Raw genomic sequence first — 19,743 nt, 5'->3', positions numbered from 1 at the left:
AAGTGAAAAGAAGAAAAGCCATCCGTTTGATTTTTACTGTTTTCTTTATGAAAAATATTGCATGCAAAGAAACTACAATCATTTCATTTAAAACACTAAAATAAAAAAAAACAATTTCCAGTGTGGTTCCTTACAGCAGCAGTTTATGTGAAAATAAAACTTATGTTTTAATAATGTTCATGTTGGTCCTTGGGAATCTCATGAAGCGTATCGAACAAGCGGGCAAGTAAGGATTGGTCAAAAGTGTCATAGTTAACGTTCGTAGAAGTAAACAGACGCACATATAGTATTTGGGCGTGCAATCCAAGATTTCCTGATCATAGAAGAAAGCAAAGGACTGCAGGGTGTAATAGCCCCAGATGTGAGTCATTCTTTTATAAGCCACGCTTATAAACTAGGTTTAGGGGGTTTGTGTCTTTTGTACCCGCTTTTTTATTTTCCTCCAGTGAATAGACCTTACTCCTGAGGTTCAGGTTAAAGGCTCATGAGGGACAATCTCCACAGGTTCCAGTTTATCAGAGAGGACACAAAGAATCTTGTCGAACTTCTCGTAGCGCTCCTCTCTGTCCGCCGCCGCTCCAAGCTGACCCCAGAAAAGGCGCAGAACGAACTCTGTCCGGAAAGCCTCTAAAAGCTCTGGGACTGGCTCCCAGCCTGCACATGGAGAAGTGTGAAGGATAAGAATTAGTCAAAATGATATGCACTAACATGTCCACCGGTTTTAAGCAGAAAACTTTAATCTTACAGCTCATTTTTACACTAATTCACCACGAGCCTCGTGGCAGAACTCCATGTCTGGATAGATTTTTTTTTGTCCAAAGAGAATTTATTTTGTTTTACTTAAATTTAACTGAATCTTCTCGAAGGTAAAAACAGACTCATGAGAGGTTAAGGCGTGTTGGAGTGTCTCTCCACAGGAGGAAAAACACTTCTTTAAGAATTACAGTATAAACAACATTTGGAGTTGGCCAGTAAACACTAGCCCATTAGCTGCACAAAACTATTCAATAAAACAACATGCAATGAGAACTTGGCTCATCATATTGTGCTTAAACTTTTATGTGTGTTACTTAAATCAGTTATTCTCTCAATCCAACTGCTACCTCATGTTTTAGTTCTTGTGAGAGGAGCACATTTTCCTTGATGATAACATAAATAGTAAATTCACATCTACATTAATTTTGTTTTCGATTCTGACAAAGTACATCAGAAACTGTAATAACATGTCATCAACCATTCATAAATATTTACTGTTTCAGCTTCTCTGAAACTGCTCCACTACTGGAAAAGCAAGCAGCTTTTCTTAATTGCTTCCAACTGCGTTCGTTGAGGCTCCACAGTCTTAACTCATATTTCCTTTTTTCTTGGGATGAAGAGGCAAATTTGTCGAAATTATTTATGCTCAAAACATGATTACATTTGCGCCGGTAGGAGAATATTGTTGAATCTTTGTTGAGCAAACTTGAACCACATGGAACACTTAACAAACCTCACAGAACAGATTTCTATGACAAGAATATAGTTAAGTTCTTTTCTGACACCTATTTTTAGTCACTGTGTGAGAAAACAAGAACTTCCCTGTACAAATACATCTATACCTGTGAGCAGAGAGTGTGCATGCTGTTGATAATCTTGTGCATGCAGTGCGGCACTGCGAGCTGTTTGAAGGACGTCATAGAGGAGTTGACAGCCTCGCTCGCTGTCCTCCACGGGGTCCTCCCCTTCCATCGCCATCAGCAGAGGAACTAGGTGCGGAACAGCTATGGGACCCTGGACTGCAGAGGCTACAGAAAGACAAACACTAAGTCTCAGTAAAATACATACAATAGAGATTCACACCTAAAGAACTGGGTTGCTCTGTTTTTTGGTATAAAACTTGTTGCCTTTCTGTTTTAACAGGTATTTTGAAGTGTTTGAATTTCACACTGGTCACACATCTGACGGGACTATCAATCATAGACTGTAAATGAAGTGGACATCCTGACCTCAAACATTTAGTGGATTGAAGTTGTATGCGTGCTCATACAATGTTGTGGTGGCTGCTATGCACACTGCTAAGATGCCCATTAGTGCATAGTAACCAGAGGCGTATATACAGACGGCTGTGATTGGGGGATTCAGTGTCTTTCCCAGGGACAAATCAACATGTTGACAACAGGTCAGAAATTAAGTGTATTAATTAGAAGATGTCTCCACTCTACCTTTGAGCCAAAGCCATCTACTGGAATAATACCTTATTAAATGATTAGATGAGTAAACTGTCAAATAAAGGTAACATAACGTCATGTACCCATCTTTTAAACCAACCACTCACCATCTCCCTCGTTCAGCAGGGTCATGAATGGTTTAAGTTTCTTCTCAAATAAAACTGCAGTCTCTGTGTGGTTCCTCCTCAGCGCTCGCCAAGTCATCTCCAGCCGCATTATCTGCACACATGCAGACACATAAATAAGTAATGTATTGGAAAGCCTTCTACTTTGCCAGACTTTGCATAAAGTGCACCTTTCTTTAAGCTGATATCACCTGAGGCATCTCGAGAGCCTTCATCACGGCTGAGAAGGAGAAGAGGTCATGTGCGTGTTCTTTCAGGGCCTGAGCCAATGAGATTACTTTATGTAAAACAGTCGCCCTCTGGCTCACAGTGCCTGTGCAGCCCAAGATATCCACTGCGACGCCCAGAGCTATTAGATGATGCCTACAAAATGAAAGATTAACGGATTAGAGGAGTATGTGGTCAGGAAATTTGATAAAGATTTGGTTAGAGAGTCTTTTTTTTTTTTTTTTACAGTCATAAGCCCTTTTCAGACTGTTTTTTTAGCAAAAGCCCTGAAACTAAGCTCAGCTTTCATTATGTCTTTTTATACACATATTGATTCTTCGATGGCGTTATATTCTTATCCCATTCTGTAAATTCTGTCAGAGATGCACAATAACTTTTCCCTTCTGGCTCCACTGTTCTTGTCTGGCACCTATAACATGTCTGTTACTGCTCAGAAGACGGTACAGAGAGGGAATAACTTTCTCCCCTCATTACGCCTTGGTGCCTCAAAAACTTAGAGATGCCCACAAAACTACATAAATGCATTTTAAAGAATGCAGCAACACAATTCTGTCAGTAATCTAATTTACTTTGTATAATCAACAGAACTACAGTTTATCAAAGAAAACAGTTTAAAAAGCTTTAGTGTGGTTTATCTACAGTAACGAGCAGACTCATCTCAAAATATATTCAAAACCTGCACAAATTAAACCAAGTACATTTTTATACCTTTCTAACAGATCCTGTCGTAATTGGTGTCCATGTGGTAAAACGACAAGCTCCAGCCCAGATCCAACTCCCATAATCTTTTTCTGTTCGTCAGTCACCCCAACTATGCGTGCAACCTGCAAAAAGAAACCACAATGGCAAATTCACGGTTTTAATTCCAATCATTAATAATGCATTAAACTTTTATAGCACTTTTCTAAATACCCAAAGACACTTCACAAAGAACACAAAAACAAAACAGTGAAAACAAAACAACAAAGAAATAATGCAAAAGGATGATAAGAATTGGTTTTGTTGGTGGTTGAAGAGTTGAGTTTTTAGGGATTTATTCAATCAGTTTATAGGATCATACTTATCAAAATATTTGAAAAGTGGAGAAATCAATTATTGACAGAAGTAAAAAATAATCCTTTACTTTTAATATGTATCATATTTCCAAGGTATGAATAATTTCAATAAATTCATTATATCTGTTGTCTGGCAGAACATGAAAGTAATGTATAGGGGTGTTTAAGCCTTTAGCTATATAATAATATAATATCATATTTTCGAAATGGAAGCATGATATGATGTTATACCTTTGCTCTGCAATGCATTTAGTAGTGCGAAACAACAGACAAAGGTGGTTAAAACAAACATTTAAGAAGTACCTGGCAGTCAACACTGAGTAAGTGCAGAGCAGTGGCATCTGAGTTTGATTTGTTAAAGATTTCTTTAAGTGAAAGCAGGACACTTGGCTCCAGTGGGCGGTTGTTCTCTGGTAAGAGCAGCGACTGAAACTTATCCAACTGGAAACACGACTCTGTCTCCACCTGTGATGGCGTAAGACGGACGTTACAACACTTTTACACAACTCACCCTGTGTGACATTCAATGCTGAAGACATCTACAATCTGGCCGTTTTTATACGGTAACACCAGTCAGATGAGACCAAAATAAATGCAGATATGACAGTTATTTCATAATTTCACCAAACTTTAATGAATGACAAAGTTCTTATTTTTATAAAATAAAGAAATTTACCCTGTTAGAGGAATTCAAACAATTAACATTTAAAGACAAAAAAAGAATATTGTACATACATGTGGCTTTTCAAAATGCCAGTCTTCAACTGCTTTCTTCTTCTGTGGTAGAAACGGCGCTTGTGGCGGTGCGTCACTCTTCTCTGCCTCCAGAAAGCCAAAAGAAGTCTCTGTGAGGCGAGCGCGGCTCTGCCACTTCTCCTCTGCTCGCAGTCTATCCACATGACCTCTAAGCCTGGACTCTGGAACCTGGATGACAGAGAGAGTAAGCACAAACTCATCGGGGAAGATTTTTCACATAGAATGTAAGCCTCTCCTCATTTCTCCAATTACAAAGAAATGTGACAAAGAAACACATGATTGACGGAGTTGCGATGGACTCGGAGAGTTCTTCACCTGGATGACCAGCTCATCGTAGAAGGAGGAGGGGTCATCGTTCCGGTCTTTCGGCGGGGGTGGGACAGCGTTGGGAAAGACGACAGAGACCCTGAGAGGTTTAGGAGGAGCTCTGGGGTGCAGCTGTCCATCTGAACCTCGCAAAGTTACACCACCTCCTACAGGGACGGAGGACGGAGTTATGTGTGTGTTAATAGCAGTCCTTGGCACACTCTTACTTGAACCTTGAAGCTACTCTGTTATTCACAGACACTTGTATAAAACGTTTAGCCTTAGGACTTTAACTAGGCCCCTCCGGTCATAACCGGGATCTCATAAACACTGCACTCATGAGTGGATGTCCTCTAACACTTGTCAGTAAATTGTTTTTTTAAATGTCCTTGTATTTCTCATCAATTATATCCTCTGCTAGTTTCATAACAATTTCATTTCTCTTCTGTTCTTTCCTGCTTTAAAACTTCATTTTTCTGTCAGTCATTTTCCTCAAGCAGTAGGCATGTCCCATGTTGTTGTTTACACTATGTTTCCATAATGCACACTGTTTTGGTATCAAGGTGGAACTGTTGCTCAGCAAGCTGGCAATAGATCCCAAAGATTTTAAAAATGGAATTCGGCCTCGTTGCAGCTGTGTAATATGACAGCGAGTACTGTACCGTTTTTTCAAAATGTAAATAAAAGGGCGCCGGATAGCCTAGTGGTTCAACTGCCACATGTATAGAAGCTGTAGTCCTTATTTGAAGTGGGTGGTGGGTTTCTTTGCCTTTGGCACTTTGCTGCTCGTCTCCTCTCACTCTCTCCTCTAAACATTTCCTGTCTCTCTTCAGCTTTTTTTATTTTTATTTTTTTTAAATCTAATGCAGGGAAAAATGTCCCAAAATATATCATGAAATCCTAAAAAAAGATTTGAAATGTCTGTGCATGTTACCTGGATGCAAGGGCCGTGTTTGATGTGGCCGTGGGCTCAGCAGTGGTTCACTGCCTGTACGAAACACAGGAGAAATGGGGACGGGGCCAGTGTCCTCTGACTGAGTTTTCTGTGGAACACCTGGATGAGGAAGAGAATTAGGACGTTATACCGTACACAACACAGAAATGTAAGGATTCCTTTTGTCATTACATTTAAATTGCTTCTCAACTCCATTCTGGAAATACATTAATCTTTAATCAGGCTGGGCTCTAAACTCTTATTGGATAAGTTCTCCTTGCCAACATTTATTTGGCATGGTTTAAATATCCAAAAGTGTTTTTGGAATTAGGTCAGGGACTCTTTCTAGACCTCAGCAGCCACACATCCAGTATTTAGTCGGTTCTTTTGCAGATGTTCAAATGTTTTACAAGCACACTGAAAACTTTGTTAGCTCATTTATAATTTATGTCACAACATATCCCATATGTCTGCACAAAAATAACAGCAAGCTGTATTCATGTTCATCGCTTAACTGTGCACCGTCAACCGAATTTCCCCTTGTGGGATTAATAAAGTATAAATTATTATTCTAACAGAGGAGGGCATGTTTCTGTATGTAGATACAGACGAAGAAAGAGAAGAAGAGAAGGCACGATTACCTTTTCATTTGATGCCAACTGTTAGTAAAGATATAATGCATTGCATTGCCCAATGAAATTCATGTTTTGGATACACAAGCTGCTGCGACTGCACAAATGTCTCTGATAGCCGTTAGAGAGCTGCATCGAGCAGACATGAGGGGTTGTATTAGGGCTCAAAGCAATATTTGAATAGTATAGTGCAGGTTGAGATATTTAAGATCGTATACCAGTTCTTAAGTTGCTGTCAGATTGTGCAGACTGTAGGGATGGTCTCCTTCCAACATTCTCCAAGTTTGCAGGCTGACTTCCACTCCTGCCATGCACAAAAGAAAGGTCATCAGCATAGTTGTGTTTTTCTAGATGCATTGTGTTGCAGCACTACACATACAGTGCACTACTTCTTCCCACCTTAGCAGTGGATTGATGACCTGCAGAGTGTCCGTGTGGGCAGAGCTGAAGCTGCGACGTTTTTCTGCCCCTGCACCTCTACTGCTGCTGCTTTTGTGCTCAACATGTCGCTCTGTGATGACACGTAGAGGAAGGGTCCGTGTGATTGGGTGGAAGATCACAGCGCCTGAGGCCTGGGAGATGGGCCTACGATCGCCCACATATAATCGGATCAGAGCAGGAACATTGTCAAAGCGATCCTCCTCAAACTGGAACAGCTCCCGAGAGTAGCCCTGTCACATAGATGGAGGAACACACAATATCAACCAGAGCCTTTAAAATCTATCTTTTCAGCAATAGATACTTTAAACCAAGAGGGTAAAAATGCTAGCATGGCATGAAGTCGTTTTAACTTGTAGTTGATATTTCAATACTAACCCTGAGTTACAACATAACATTAAAAGAGGCATAGACTTTTCTCTGTATCTCTTGATCTGCATCTTCATTATGTTTTGAACAATCAACCATTGCCATTTAGCAGACTTGCAAAATCTTTAACATCAAACTTTAAAATTGCAACCCAATAATATTTATCATCCTAGCCCCAATTTAGACTCAGCAAAATTGTAATGTTATGATATTACAATGCCAACATTAAAAGGAAGAATATGCCACCTTTTGATCCAGTAGATGTCACCCTTGAGCACCAGCATGAAACCAAAACAACATTGAGCTGCATTGTTGTGCTAGCAGACTAATGGTAGCGCCTTTTAGTATGCTTGTGGCTTCCTGTTGCATGTTAATTTACAAAAAATGAAGGTGATCTTAAAACGCTTATGTGAAACTCAAACGAGCAGTGAGTAGGCCTACAGTATGTTATTCTTCTTTTTTCTCACCCCTCAATTAAGCAACTTTTATATGCAAGGGGATGAGCCGGCCGGCCATCCCGTCCATGTAAACATGGTTTAGGTTCGGCTCAGACAGCGGGACTTGTGTCATACTCATTGTGGACAGTCATGCCCCTCAGTTATTTTGAGAGTATTTACTGGATTCCTGCTATATTTAGGTGTAAAATGTCACACATTCAGTCTTGACTCTTCAAAGTGTGTTCAATGTTTGGTTTAATAGTGTTTGCATTGCACTTATTTGCATACACTGTGGAAAGAGTATAAGAAATACCTGCTTATATTTAAAAAAAATAAATAAAAATGTCTTGAAATAAAAATACTTTAATTCAATTATAACTACATATATTTTAGCCTCAACTTAAATTTATTAATTTAAACCTTTCTTTAACTGTAAGCAAATTTCCAAAAATGGTGGAAAAAATAGGCCAAGGTGACATTTTCAGTTTGCTTTTTTAATCTTATACAGAGAAAGCTGAAAATCCTTACACTGAAAAAAATGGGACTACTGAATGTTTGGTATTTTTGTAATCATTTTAACATCTAATAAACCATCCCTCAACTCCCCATGCACTGACAGACAAAACACAGACAGACCATTTTGGGACGTAGGATCACTCTGATGATTTTAAAGTGCATGGGTCCATTCTTCCAAAAGCAGCTCAAAACATAGTCACCAGGGGCGGAGCTCGAGTCTCGTACCAGGAAGTCTCCATCTCTTTCAAACAGAGACTCTGCAGTCTGGAGATGAAGAGGGAGTTTATTATAGGCAAGAAGGTCCACTGTGTGTGTGTGTTGACATCATAATACGCCCAGTGAAAGTTGGTAGTGAGAGTGCAGAAATGGTTGCAATAGTTTAAGATCTTGAGAAATAGACGTGTTTGCTTTCTTGCTGATTATAATTAGAGGAGAAAAAGACAGCACTCTTATGTGTGTAACATAAATAAACTCAGCTGTGCTATTTTACTAATGCAGTAAAATACTAAAAATAATTCTATTGTTTAGGTTTCGTAGAAGTGTACGGTTTTATCTAGCCAACCCCTATAAATGTAAAAAAGCTAGACAGTGGGCTGGACTTTTTAGTTTTAGCTTTATGTCTACCTTAAACAGCTGTGACTTTTATTTAGCTAGCACTGTCAGCCAGTTAGTTTAGTCTAACATAGTTAGTGGCAACAAGTGGCAACGGCTAGCAAGGTTCTGAAATACAATTCCTTGGTAATCCTTAGAGAACTTTGGAGGTTCTTGTAGGCATATTTTGTTACATTAGGAAAAAGCAAGGCCAGCTTTTTCCCCCACTTTTACATTCTGAATGCTTAGTAAAGCTAACTTTGTTTGGGTTCCAATAAAACTCAGAGGTAAAAAATTTAGTTATCCAACCAATTATTTTGTTTATATACTGTATATTATACTCATTTGTAACGTACCAGTATCTTTTTGAGAGAGAGCACAAGCACAGTTCCTAACTAAAATTAAAGTGTTTCCTTTAATTAGTGTACAGCGAGAACAGAATGGTCCATTGAGCACCTCTCGGCTCAGCGGCCCGTGGTACCATGCATGGCTCCTCAGGTCCTCAGTGCTCAGCTTCAGCTCCTCCTCCAGCTCCTTCTTTAACGAGTCCATGTCTTTCCGACCACCGAACATCTGCAATAAACAGCAGAGATGTTTTTTACTCTGAATGTTTCCTGTACTTAGATTTTTAAATGGGCAAGGATGGAAAATATGTCGAAAACAAGAGAGACAAAAGAGGTGGTTTGCTTAACCTCTTACCTTCAGTTGGCTGAGGTATGCACTGACACTCCTCCTTTTACTGGAAAAAAAATGAGAGAAAAGGTGATTTAAAGCTACTAAACTGAAACCCCAGGGGGTCACACATCACGGTGCCAAGTTTCTCTTTTGAACCTTAACAGCACAACCAGAGAAGGCCACAGCCAAGGTCTGGCACTGTCATTAACGCAACAACACACACTTTTAATAGCCTGCCTCTTTTTTCTTCTTCCTTCCTCCCCGGGCTTCCACCTTCCTGATGCTGTAGACACAGGGCTTACAAACGGACCGCTCAGAGGATTCACAGCAAGGCTCAACTGCAACCACTCAAGCAAAACTGCATCCAAGCCTGCCTCTCTCTGTGCGTGGACGCGTGTAAACAATGTGGAACAAGTCATGCGTTCAGGGATTGCTGGAGCGATGTTCACAAACAATGTGCAGAGGTTTCAGCCACTTGTTTACCCTGCTTTGACCCTAAATATAAGTATTGTTCCACTGAAGCACAGCATCACAAACTACACAAAGTAGCCAGTTTATTACGTCATGTCAAGCAAAACATGAGGTGAAATACACCTGTGTGGGCTTAAAGCTTTTGGAAAAATCTGAATTGGAAACAAGGTCAATCATACATTCGTTAGAAAGCTGTAGCATGCTAAAAACTGAGAAAGCTTCAAGTCAGTTGCCTCTTAATCGCCTATAGATCGATCGGTTGATTAATCAACTAACCATTGTGGCTGTTGTCTTCACTGCCATTCTATGTTTTATTTATATTGTGTGTATTTTTCCACAGACGTAACTTATTATAAAGCTTCATTCAGTGTCAAGAAAGAGCTGTACTTCATTAGGAGTGCTTTACATTTACTTAAACTGTGGTCAAAAAACCCCGTTAAAAACACTTGCAACAACTCAACAGCAGCATTCAAAATTATGATAAATGTGACATTGAAAGACTGATCTTTAATTCAACAAACCCAACATTTAAACCTTCATCAAGGTAGAATTTGTTGAAGCTAGTCTGCTGTGCAAGAGTGGTGAAGGCCTACAATTACAACTGTTGCAGCTTCACTGTCAATGTACACCTGTGGCTGCAAACATAAATGTGTAGAGATTCATATTTAAATCACAGTTTTAAGATTTGTTAAAAGGTAAAAAAGTGCAACATCCTGTTTGAGGGGCGTTGGCCCATGCTGCACAACAGAAACACCTGTGTAATGTTCTTGAGAGCCAATATTGAGAAATGCAACCTGACACCACATATAGCCATATATCTATCGTTTGATAAGTTTCCACGGCCTATTAGTTTTATTCTCTGTAAGATTTGACTTTTAAGCAAACAATGTTGAACATGCCTTGTAAAATGATTTTCGATTGTAAATAGGCTACAAGGAACATAAAGTCTTGAGCGTGTCAGTGCCTGGGAATTGTGCAACTGGTCGTTAAAAGTCCGCTGGCGAGGCTGCAGGTAATGAAAGAAACCACAGTCGACGGTTTGGGTCAAACAATAGACCTAATTAGTTTGTAAGAAGTTGATTTAAATGTTCTGAGAATATAGCACATTAAAAATTAAATCCATAGCCCATCAACATACAAAATCTCGCGGTACTTTACGAAGTTCCCAAAAGCACAAAGCAGTTATTTTGAGTTGGGTCGACGGTCCTACCTGTCAGTGCTCTTCACAGCTCGCGCGTCCCTGACATGTTTTAAGGTTTGTGGTCCGAGTTAACGCCGCCAAACAACAGCTGTGTAGCTGTTCAGTTCAGTCCTGCTCCACTGTGGTCCCTCCCAGCCCCCCTTCTTCTCCTCGCCCTCCTCCCTCCACAGTTTCGGACGAGTTCCCACAAGTTCTCCCGAGTCCTTCTCCTCTTCTTCTTCCTCCTCCCTCCCTCCCTCCCTCCTCCTCCTCCACGCCCCGGGCCCCGGTGCTGAAACACCGCTATGTGTCCCGGCATTCCTCGGATACCGACACAAGCCGAGCAAACGAATCACCTGGTCACAGTCAGTAGGCTTACCGAGGTAGGTAGTTGTAAAAACAGGAGTCTGGGCTAATTGTAAAGCAATATGGTTGTAACGTTACAGATCAAATGTCTTCAAGCAGCTCTATTACTTTTCTTTGCCCAAACTAGCCTGTTATTAAGCTGTCAGAATAGGCTATGTTCAGAAGCCTAAGGGTCTTCCTACATTGCCACAAGACTTCTTAATAATCTCAAAGTAATCAATAGTTTATTTTCATACTTTCTCCCATTGATACCTGTTGAAAAAAATGAGGACAGAACATATCAAGCTGTTGTGCTGTCAAGTGTGTTATCAGTGCAAAGAACCGGAACTATCCACTTAACTGAGTCCTACTGTTTTGTTAATTACAACCTTTGGGGCTTTGAGCACTCGACACTCCCGACCAGAGAGTACAGATGTGTCTGAACCTGACAGCCTCCTTTATACACTCACAGAAATGTCAGTGTTATGACTCTGTTGTCTCCTCGTTTTTCATTAAAGGGTTAGTTAAAAACAAACTAAAGTATGTATGTTTCCTTCATCATTCCTTAGCGACCTACTCAGCCAAAGTACCACGTCATGGTCAAAATGTGCTGATCAGGATTTTTGCTCTCCAGATTAAGAATTTACTATGCGAAAGTCAATAAAAGAACAAAATGTATGTCTTTATTATCATTGAAATGATATGAAAAACAATAATATATACTGTACTGTTAATGGGTGTGTGGATGAAACTGGAACCAGGGCATTGTTTTTAAGAAGACAAGTTGCTGAAGACAAATCTCAGACTTTGGTTGTACTTTTCTGTATTATCTTGATTGCTCAGTCAACGGTCGGATAGATAGAGTGTAGATGAAAATGCATTCTGGGTAAATTAGGTAAACTGGCCCTTTAATGCTGGAACTGAGCCTGCTTCTTTGGAGAGGCCTTGACTTCAGGATTAACTACTTGTAAACACACACTGGTCTTAGTGACTGAGTCCTTCACCTCGCACTGGGAGGGAAGCGTGACCAGAATATCAAAGTCCCAAGGTGTGTTGCTTACAATGTTAGTCTTCCACAAGCAGAACTTCTCTCGGCCCTGAAGTGAGTGAAGCACGATTGTAATGGTATTCTATATATTCAACATTTATATTCTCTTTTAGCCAGCATATAGCCAACAGATTTATGTGCACCCAATATACCCACACCCACTTACACACCATGATGAGACATTTGTTAATTATTATCCATACATGATTATCCAGCTTGGGGAAAGTGGATCCCTCCCTGTCGTTCAAACACAAATGCTATCTCTTTCAAACAACGATCATTTATATGGGGTCAACTCACCTGCTCTTGCTGTCCTGACAGCTCTCTGTCTGACTGATAGTATTGTCCTCGTTTAGAGGGCGGAGCTGGGAGCAGGAAGCAGAAAGGCGATGTTTCTTATCAGCACGCTGGAGGCGGGGCAGAATGCTCTGACGAAACAGATCCTTCCTTGGCCTTTCCTACAGGATAGAGAAGACCCAAACAGTGTCGATACTGAAGCCGCTCATTGTGTTATCCCTGTTCTGAGTGGACTTGATAACAGTTTTTTGGTGTAGTCATAATTTTGTCATGTTAAAGCTTGCGCAAGAACTTCAGAAGGGCTGTCCTTGAAATCCTCCTGATTTGGTTGTTCAGATGTGATAGTCTCACAGCGGGACACTAGTCTTGTCAGACCAGAGGAGGGTGGCAAGGAGTCTCCTGAGGCAAGACATGACGTGTACAAAGCAACAGAGCCTACTTTACATCACTATGATAAGAATATTTGCCTTTATATGAAGGCTATAGTTTGACAGAAACGTAATATCAACAAAAGAGAAGAGGGGAGAAGAATGTACTGGCAGAAACATGATGCAGTGGCACAAAGATCGTAGAATTTGCAATTGTGCTACTATCACAGGGAATAAATGTGGACCCCCCCTCACTTGCTTGAGTGGAATTCTCCTGATTAAATCCTGCTGTGTTCTCGATTCAGCTCACTCTGAACTAAAGTTGTGTAGAGAAAAGAAATACGAGAGGCATGGCAGGAGAATCAGCGGATGAAGATGTCGTGAAACATTTGGCAGTTTGCGTTCACGCATACAGCTCACCACGAAAACAAGTCTTAAGTGGTCTTACCAGATCCAAAGATGATCCCAGGGAGTACTTTCGGCTCACCCTGCGCTTCACTTGCACACCTGAGAAAGGAGGAAAAAAAGGAATAATTGGACCTTTTTAGAGTATTTCTTTTCTTTTTTGTTGCAGAGTTAAACATGTGATGTGAAGAACTGTGCTACTCTTCTGGCCATCTGTTAAGTACGAGGCAGAAAAAAACAAGGAATATAACATTTTCATGATTGAACATTGGGACATTTTGGATTAAGCCCATAACATTGGACGAAGATTTCTTCTAACAGGTGTCAAACAGTTGAGAAGTCAGCTTGCACAGCAGACATTGCTTTCTGAGTGTTTAAAAGGATGACAAGATGAGAGTTTATCTTAAGACCAATTTCCTTGCACAAACAGTCTGTAGTTACACCTCTATTGAAGTTATGCTGTATGAGTCTGAATCTTTGTTTGACTTAAATTATGTCAGAAGGATATTTAGCATACTGTAAATGTCTAAATCAAATTTGAAACTCTGCCCAGGCTAGGATGACAATTTATGCCAAATCTTTTTTTTAAAAATCAATGCAATATATCTTTTATAATCATCAAACTGATGCAGCAAACTGTTTTCCACATAGAATTAGACCAAACTAACATCCCTTAAAACAAATGCCCAAATCATTTCTAAAACAGCTGTTTTTACAGAATACATATTTTCCAGCAGATGAACATCATTCGTTTAAATAATAAGTGTTGTACAGATTGTTTGTATATGTGTGTTTGAGTGTCACCAGTGTGTGGGTCCAGTCTCTGTCTGTGTCTTGAAAGCTGGCTGAGGATGGTTTCTCTGTGTGTTGCATCGTCTATCCCTGAGTCCTTCAGCTCTCCATCTGTTACATTCAGCAAGCCCTGGAGAGACAAATCAAAGACAAGGGTGAGAAAATGAGGAATATAAAGACTGCATAAAAAAAAAGAAGAAGAAGAAGTAGAAAAAGTCAACAAGCAAGCACATTTCGATTGACTTCTGTACATTTACTTACCTCCAGCCCATAATATTCGCTCTCCAGTGTTTTAGTGTATTGGGGCAGGCCGATCTGTTTCAGCCACCAGGCGATGGAGCGATTATTCATGTCTGAAGGAGATAATTATTACATACCAACACACATGCATGCTCCTAACAGATATGAGCAAAGTAAAAGTCAAAAAGGGCTCTTGTGTTGTTTGCCTTGCAGCAGCTCCAGTATGTAGCACCTACCTGCTTACAGAATCTCCCGAGGCACGCTGGGACGTCACTTCTGTCTCTTTTCTTGTAAAACGTTTACTTCATTATGCTTTTTTCCTTCTCTGTTTCCGCTCCTTTCTTTGCTGCTACTCACAACTAAGTCTCAACCTGTGTCATTATCTATCTCTCAATTTCTCTTTGTGGTTACATTGGAAGCCCGCTCCACCTCAAACCTGCAGGGTCACTCAAAAAGCCAATCAGATTGTACGGTGGGCACACAGTACCCCCCTGACAACAGCAAATCAGAGTACAGGAATTAGCATGAGCTGTCAGGAGGCAGGGTGTGCAGGCTGAGACATGTCGAGACAGAGAGAAAGAGTTCAGAAAAACAACAAGGGGTAGGAAAATGTGGGACTGTTAGAGCAGCTGTCAACATGTCAAGTCAGAGACATGAATGTACGGTGGGCTTTGTGGAAACCTGCCTGTTCAGGTGGACTCTGAGCAGATTCTCGAGCAGCAAGAGAATCGTCATGGATACAAGGATGACATCTAGTGTTTAAGTCAAGAGAGGCTCAGTTGCAGTAAAGGAGTAGTTCACAGATTTAACCTGTTGAGTAGAATTTGGGCACCTACATGACTCGTTCTTCTGAGTGGCTCATTCTTAAAGTCCCTCGAGTTTTTTTAGAACTCTATACATGAGCATTTTCTTTGGATGCCCCAAACTCATGGAACAGCAAATGATCGGAAATCTACATCTGTAACAGACTGATTTAAATGATATTAACTTATGGCACTTGTATGGTAATCCCTAGTCACCTTAATTCCCTATGAATCACTTACTAAGTTTGAAGAATTTTAACAACTTTAAACAAAGCCCTTGTTTTACTATCTTCTATGGCAACATAACAAATATATTTTTAAATGAAATTACCTGTATTTATGCTGATTTTTTTTGGGATGGATAACAATGAAAGTTGACTTCTGCGTCAGTATGGACAGATGTAACTACATTTTCTCTCCATCTTAAATAAATCCACGAGGGTTGGGCACTTTATTAGTATGATACAAAGTCATAATTAGTCATCAAAAGTAATTCATTAAAAGCTGTGGCTTATTTTGATCCAATATTCTACATGTAAAAAATGCAAAGAAATAAGTTTTGCCACGCTAGTAAATAACATTTTGGACTTTTAATATTGTTATCTTTTTCGAGCATACAGTGGAAGTAGCCAAATAAGAAAACTGCTTTAAATTCCATTAAATTATATTTACCGCATTAACAGGTAATTTGTCTCTGTGCTTTTCATTGGAGGTTGATGAATTGAATTGCTCACATCACTATTCACCCACTCTGTTCTTGTTTGAGATGTATCATTGGATCAAGTTTTTATTGTATTGTTTCACTCTGTGCCCACAGCTCAGTAACAGTTACACCCTGAATGTTGTCTGTGTCCAAGCAGCCATCCATTATTCATGAAGTCGCTTCAGGATTTTTCCTTAAATCAGACAGTCTGTCTCTGCCCAGCTTTAGGCAGATTTCACACAGCCATTCTTCATTCATTCTGATTGTTGAAGTATTTTAGAGACCTAAAAGTAGATCAAATTATCTTAGTTAGAACACTTTCAACTGTACGCCTCTTAATATTTTTCTCCCACAAACTTGAAGGAAACACAATATGCAAAGACTCATTCTCTCAAATAAGATCAATGTACCACATTAGGAGTTTCTTTTTTTGGCTGTCTCTTTTATTTGTGATATGTTTTGAATATGCACATATGCAGGTCTCTTCCAATCCCACACATACAATTTAGGCCACATAAATATCACTTGACGGTTTTATCAGCATAAACCACTAATGGCAGCAACAGCTTTGTGTTTGCATGTGTTAATGCATGAGTAAATGAGTGTTGGGTGCGTCAGAGGAAAAAGGAAGTTGCGGGATGAAGTTAAAAGCCTTCAACACAGTGCAGCTCTGCAGAAAACCGACCACGGAAGAGGCAGAATGAGAGCGCTGTCTATGTCTGACTATGAGATAATGAAAGGAAGACGGAGAAGTGAACATTAAGAAGGACGACACCGAACTGCCAGGACAAGCTGAAGGTGAGATTTTATATCATTTTACATGAACATGTTCTTAAAAAGGATGAGGTGTTTTAGTATTGCAGTTTGTTTTTTGTTCTTTTACTTGGTTTCAAACCTGCTTCAGTTTTTTACTGTACTAACAGAGTGAGAGGGTCTACTTAATTTCCACTGAAGGCCAACTCATTTATATCTGATTGAGTCTCCGACATGTTTTTAATCCTTGAAGATTGTAGTTTATGAAGAAAATGAGAAATTCAATTGTGTTAAAGTGAGCTTCAGTTCACTGTATTTGTGTCAAACAGGAAAAAGATGTCATACTTGAAGAGTTTTTTGTTTGCGTAATCTCAGACTATAAAACATTTATTTTCTTCTCAGTGGCAACTCTATAAATGATCTAGAAACAACATTCTTCCTGGCCTCATTAATGAAGTAATTTGTCATTATCTGGAATGCTTTAACTCAAAAAAATCCCATCTGACTACTTCTTCTGGGTTTCACAGAACCATAGTGATCATTGATCAACAAAATCTTACATCATTACATCATATTTCTTTTTTTCTTTTTAAATCTATCCATCTTCAAAGCAAAGCAAAGATGGAGTTGTGGCGGCAGTGTGCGATGTGGCTGATTGACTGTCGAGTTCTTCCTGACAACCATCGGGTCACATGGGAAAGCGCCCAGGTGAACTTGCCGACTGCAAAGTCAAACACATGTGCATGAAACCACACACTGTCTTAGTTCCTCAGTTAAATGTTGTTTGTCTGTTTGTGTGTGTGCTGTCCCAGGTGTGTGACCTGGCTCAGGCTCTCAGAGATGGCGTGCTGCTCTGCCAGTTGCTCAACAACCTGCTTCCTCAGGCCGTCAACTTGAGAGAGATCAACCTGCGCCCACAGATGTCCCAGGTAACACACATGTACAATCACACCTTTTCCTGCTGCATTTCCATAAGACATTTCCATAGCGACCAGGAGGCAGAACTGAAGCCCCTGGACTGATAGGAAAATACTGTGATCCATATCTGTCATCATCGGGGAAAACACATGACGATGAAGAAGAACAAAGGGAAATGACTGTAAATGAATGTTTTATTTTAGAGTACATTTTATCTTTTACTGATCCATAAAAAGCTTTTTTTGTTTGACATAAAAATATGTGTATACTGGTAAATTGTAAGTAGACTGCACATCTAAAGAGTTTAACATGTAGACTTCAATAACTTGGGATCAACTCTCTAACCTTTCATTTGAGAGATGACCCATTTAAACAACATAACCACATTTTGACAAAATGTATCTTCTCACAGCCTCTTGATTAATCAGCGACAGAAATGCCAGTGGCACTTGAATAAATCTGACCATAACTACTATTGTAGAACAAATGTGATGTACTGAGATTAAAAAAACAACATATAACATTTGCATTTAACAGATTCCCTGCTGACAGTGACAGTAACAAGCTAACATTACAGTTAGCAGGAGTTGATGGTTTGTCCGTTGTTCTGTCACACAGCTGAATAAAGTCTAGTTAAATGTGCTTTTAAGCAAAGATTAGCTGCCATCTCTTTGATAATAATAAGTTGTCCATATGTGTTGAATCATTGTCTTTTCAGTCGTTAATCAATCCAGAGTCAGTGAATTGATGCAGGTTTTTCAGGTTTCTGTTCAGCTTGCAAACATTTATCAGACTTACTATCTGGACTGTAACACTATCAGTATCCTATTGATAAAGGCACTAGCATCCATGATAATATGAAGAATATCCTTAAAGAAGACACATTTGATTTTATATGGTAAAAAAGAATAAAACCTCTTGATAAATGAATAATATTTATATAAATGAGAAGACTGTTATCAATTAAATCCCAGTAAGATGTAGTGAAGCCCAAAGTCTACAAACAGGGAAATCGCTTTAAATGATCTGTGAAAAATATATGTGTATGTTGTACTGTTGTGTCAGGAGGACTCTCCTTGCCCATGAACAGTTAATTTCTTCTCGGTTAAGTGAAGGGGATTCAAAGCTTTATCTAAAAGGCAAATGAAGTTTAGTTCTGAGCTGAAGAATTGAAGAAGACTTTTGGATGAGAGGTATAAACATCTACATGAAGTCATGCAAAGTCAATTTGCCTTTCAGACCAAGCTTTGAATTTCTTTCTGTCATCTTGATAAGCGCCCTGGTAAGTTCTTTTAGTCTTTGAATATCCTGACACATAGTCATCTGTGTAAAACAAAAAGTTCTATCACACTTCTATTTCCTTATACGTACAGTATATTCCATCTAACTATTCACGAGGAAGGTACTGAGCAGATTTATTGAAAATGTCTAACTAATCTAAGGAAGCGTTCAAAATAAAAAAAAATAAAAAAATCCAGGGTTCATTTTGGTGCAGACTCACAAGCGAACCTGACAAAATGTTATTAATGCGTTGTCATGTTCATAACGTGTGTGTGAATGTAAAAGTAACATTTCTTTGACACGTGCATGTGAAACTGGGAAATTCTGTGAGGTAAAGTTTTGTGAGGAAACATCCGGGGAGTAACAAAAAAAGTCCACTCTGACATGAACAAGTCGATGATCTTCCTAGTTTTCTTGCAACAAAGTTTACAGTAGTATAAGTTGTAATGATTTGTGAGTTAACTATCAGTTAGTATAAAATCCTTACAAAGCAATGTGCTGGGTACAGCAGTATCAGTTAGAAGTCGACATTTCCTCTTTTCTCAATTTAGAGTTCCTCATTTCCCACTGCTGAGCAGACAGACACACAAAGAGTGAGTGACAGCCCCTGGTTGAGGAAGTTATGTAAAAACCAAAAAATGTCTGACCAATGTGTGCACTGTGCTCACTGTGGTAGCTGATTTAGTTATATTTACGCTATTTAACTTTGCCTTTCATGCTGCTTCTTTTATTATCCGACATTCAGTTGATTCATTTCTGGTCATTGCTGTGGTCCATGAGGCGGAGCAAAATGACTCTTTAGTTAGCATGCTGATGTGTATACTTTAAACTTTGAAGTATACACATCAGCATGCTAACTAAAGAGTCATT

The 19,743-nt window shown here is 39.5% G+C and overlaps 2 protein-coding genes across 4 annotated transcripts in view; one reads left to right on the top strand and one right to left on the bottom strand.

Moving 5' to 3' along the window:
* Positions 1–25: 25 nt before the first annotated feature.
* Positions 26–14,882, bottom strand: sh2d3a (SH2 domain containing 3A). 2 transcript variants are annotated; one of them, XM_079338630.1, is made up of 19 exons: positions 14,652–14,882; positions 14,437–14,528; positions 14,188–14,305; positions 13,427–13,485; positions 12,614–12,771; positions 9,294–9,333; positions 9,051–9,167; positions 8,124–8,267; positions 6,643–6,914; positions 6,462–6,547; positions 5,612–5,731; positions 4,687–4,844; positions 4,351–4,539; positions 3,919–4,080; positions 3,269–3,384; positions 2,524–2,695; positions 2,315–2,426; positions 1,599–1,784; positions 26–654 (listed from the first exon to the last, which is right to left on the bottom strand). In XM_079338630.1, exons 2-19 carry the CDS (start codon positions 14,524–14,526, stop codon positions 470–472), a joined length of 2,484 nt encoding a protein of 827 aa, XP_079194756.1. In that variant the 5' UTR covers positions 14,527–14,528; positions 14,652–14,882; the 3' UTR covers positions 26–469. The 2 variants fall into 2 exon arrangements, with proteins under 2 accessions (XP_079194756.1, XP_079194755.1); XM_079338629.1 differs by lacking the exons at positions 12,614–12,771; positions 13,427–13,485; positions 14,188–14,305; positions 14,437–14,528; positions 14,652–14,882 and adding an exon at positions 10,951–11,072.
* Positions 11,226–19,743, top strand: part of vav1 (vav guanine nucleotide exchange factor 1) — a 22,337-nt gene continuing 13,819 nt past the window's right edge. The window contains exons 1-4 of one of the 2 annotated variants that reach the window (XM_079338628.1): positions 11,226–11,303; positions 16,540–16,719; positions 17,286–17,382; positions 17,487–17,603. In XM_079338628.1, coding sequence (XP_079194754.1) covers positions 17,296–17,382; positions 17,487–17,603 — 204 coding nt within the window. In that variant the 5' untranslated portion in view covers positions 11,226–11,303; positions 16,540–16,719; positions 17,286–17,295. Of the gene's footprint in view, positions 11,304–15,597; positions 16,720–17,285; positions 17,383–17,486; positions 17,604–19,743 lie in introns of those variants that run through there. The other variant, XM_079338627.1, reaches the window with a different exon arrangement.

This window comes from Symphodus melops, assembly GCF_947650265.1.
Source record: "Symphodus melops genome assembly, chromosome: 2".
In the NCBI taxonomy this organism is placed as follows: domain Eukaryota; kingdom Metazoa; phylum Chordata; class Actinopteri; order Labriformes; family Labridae; genus Symphodus; species Symphodus melops.
This window is presented reverse-complemented; position numbering and strand designations above follow the sequence as displayed.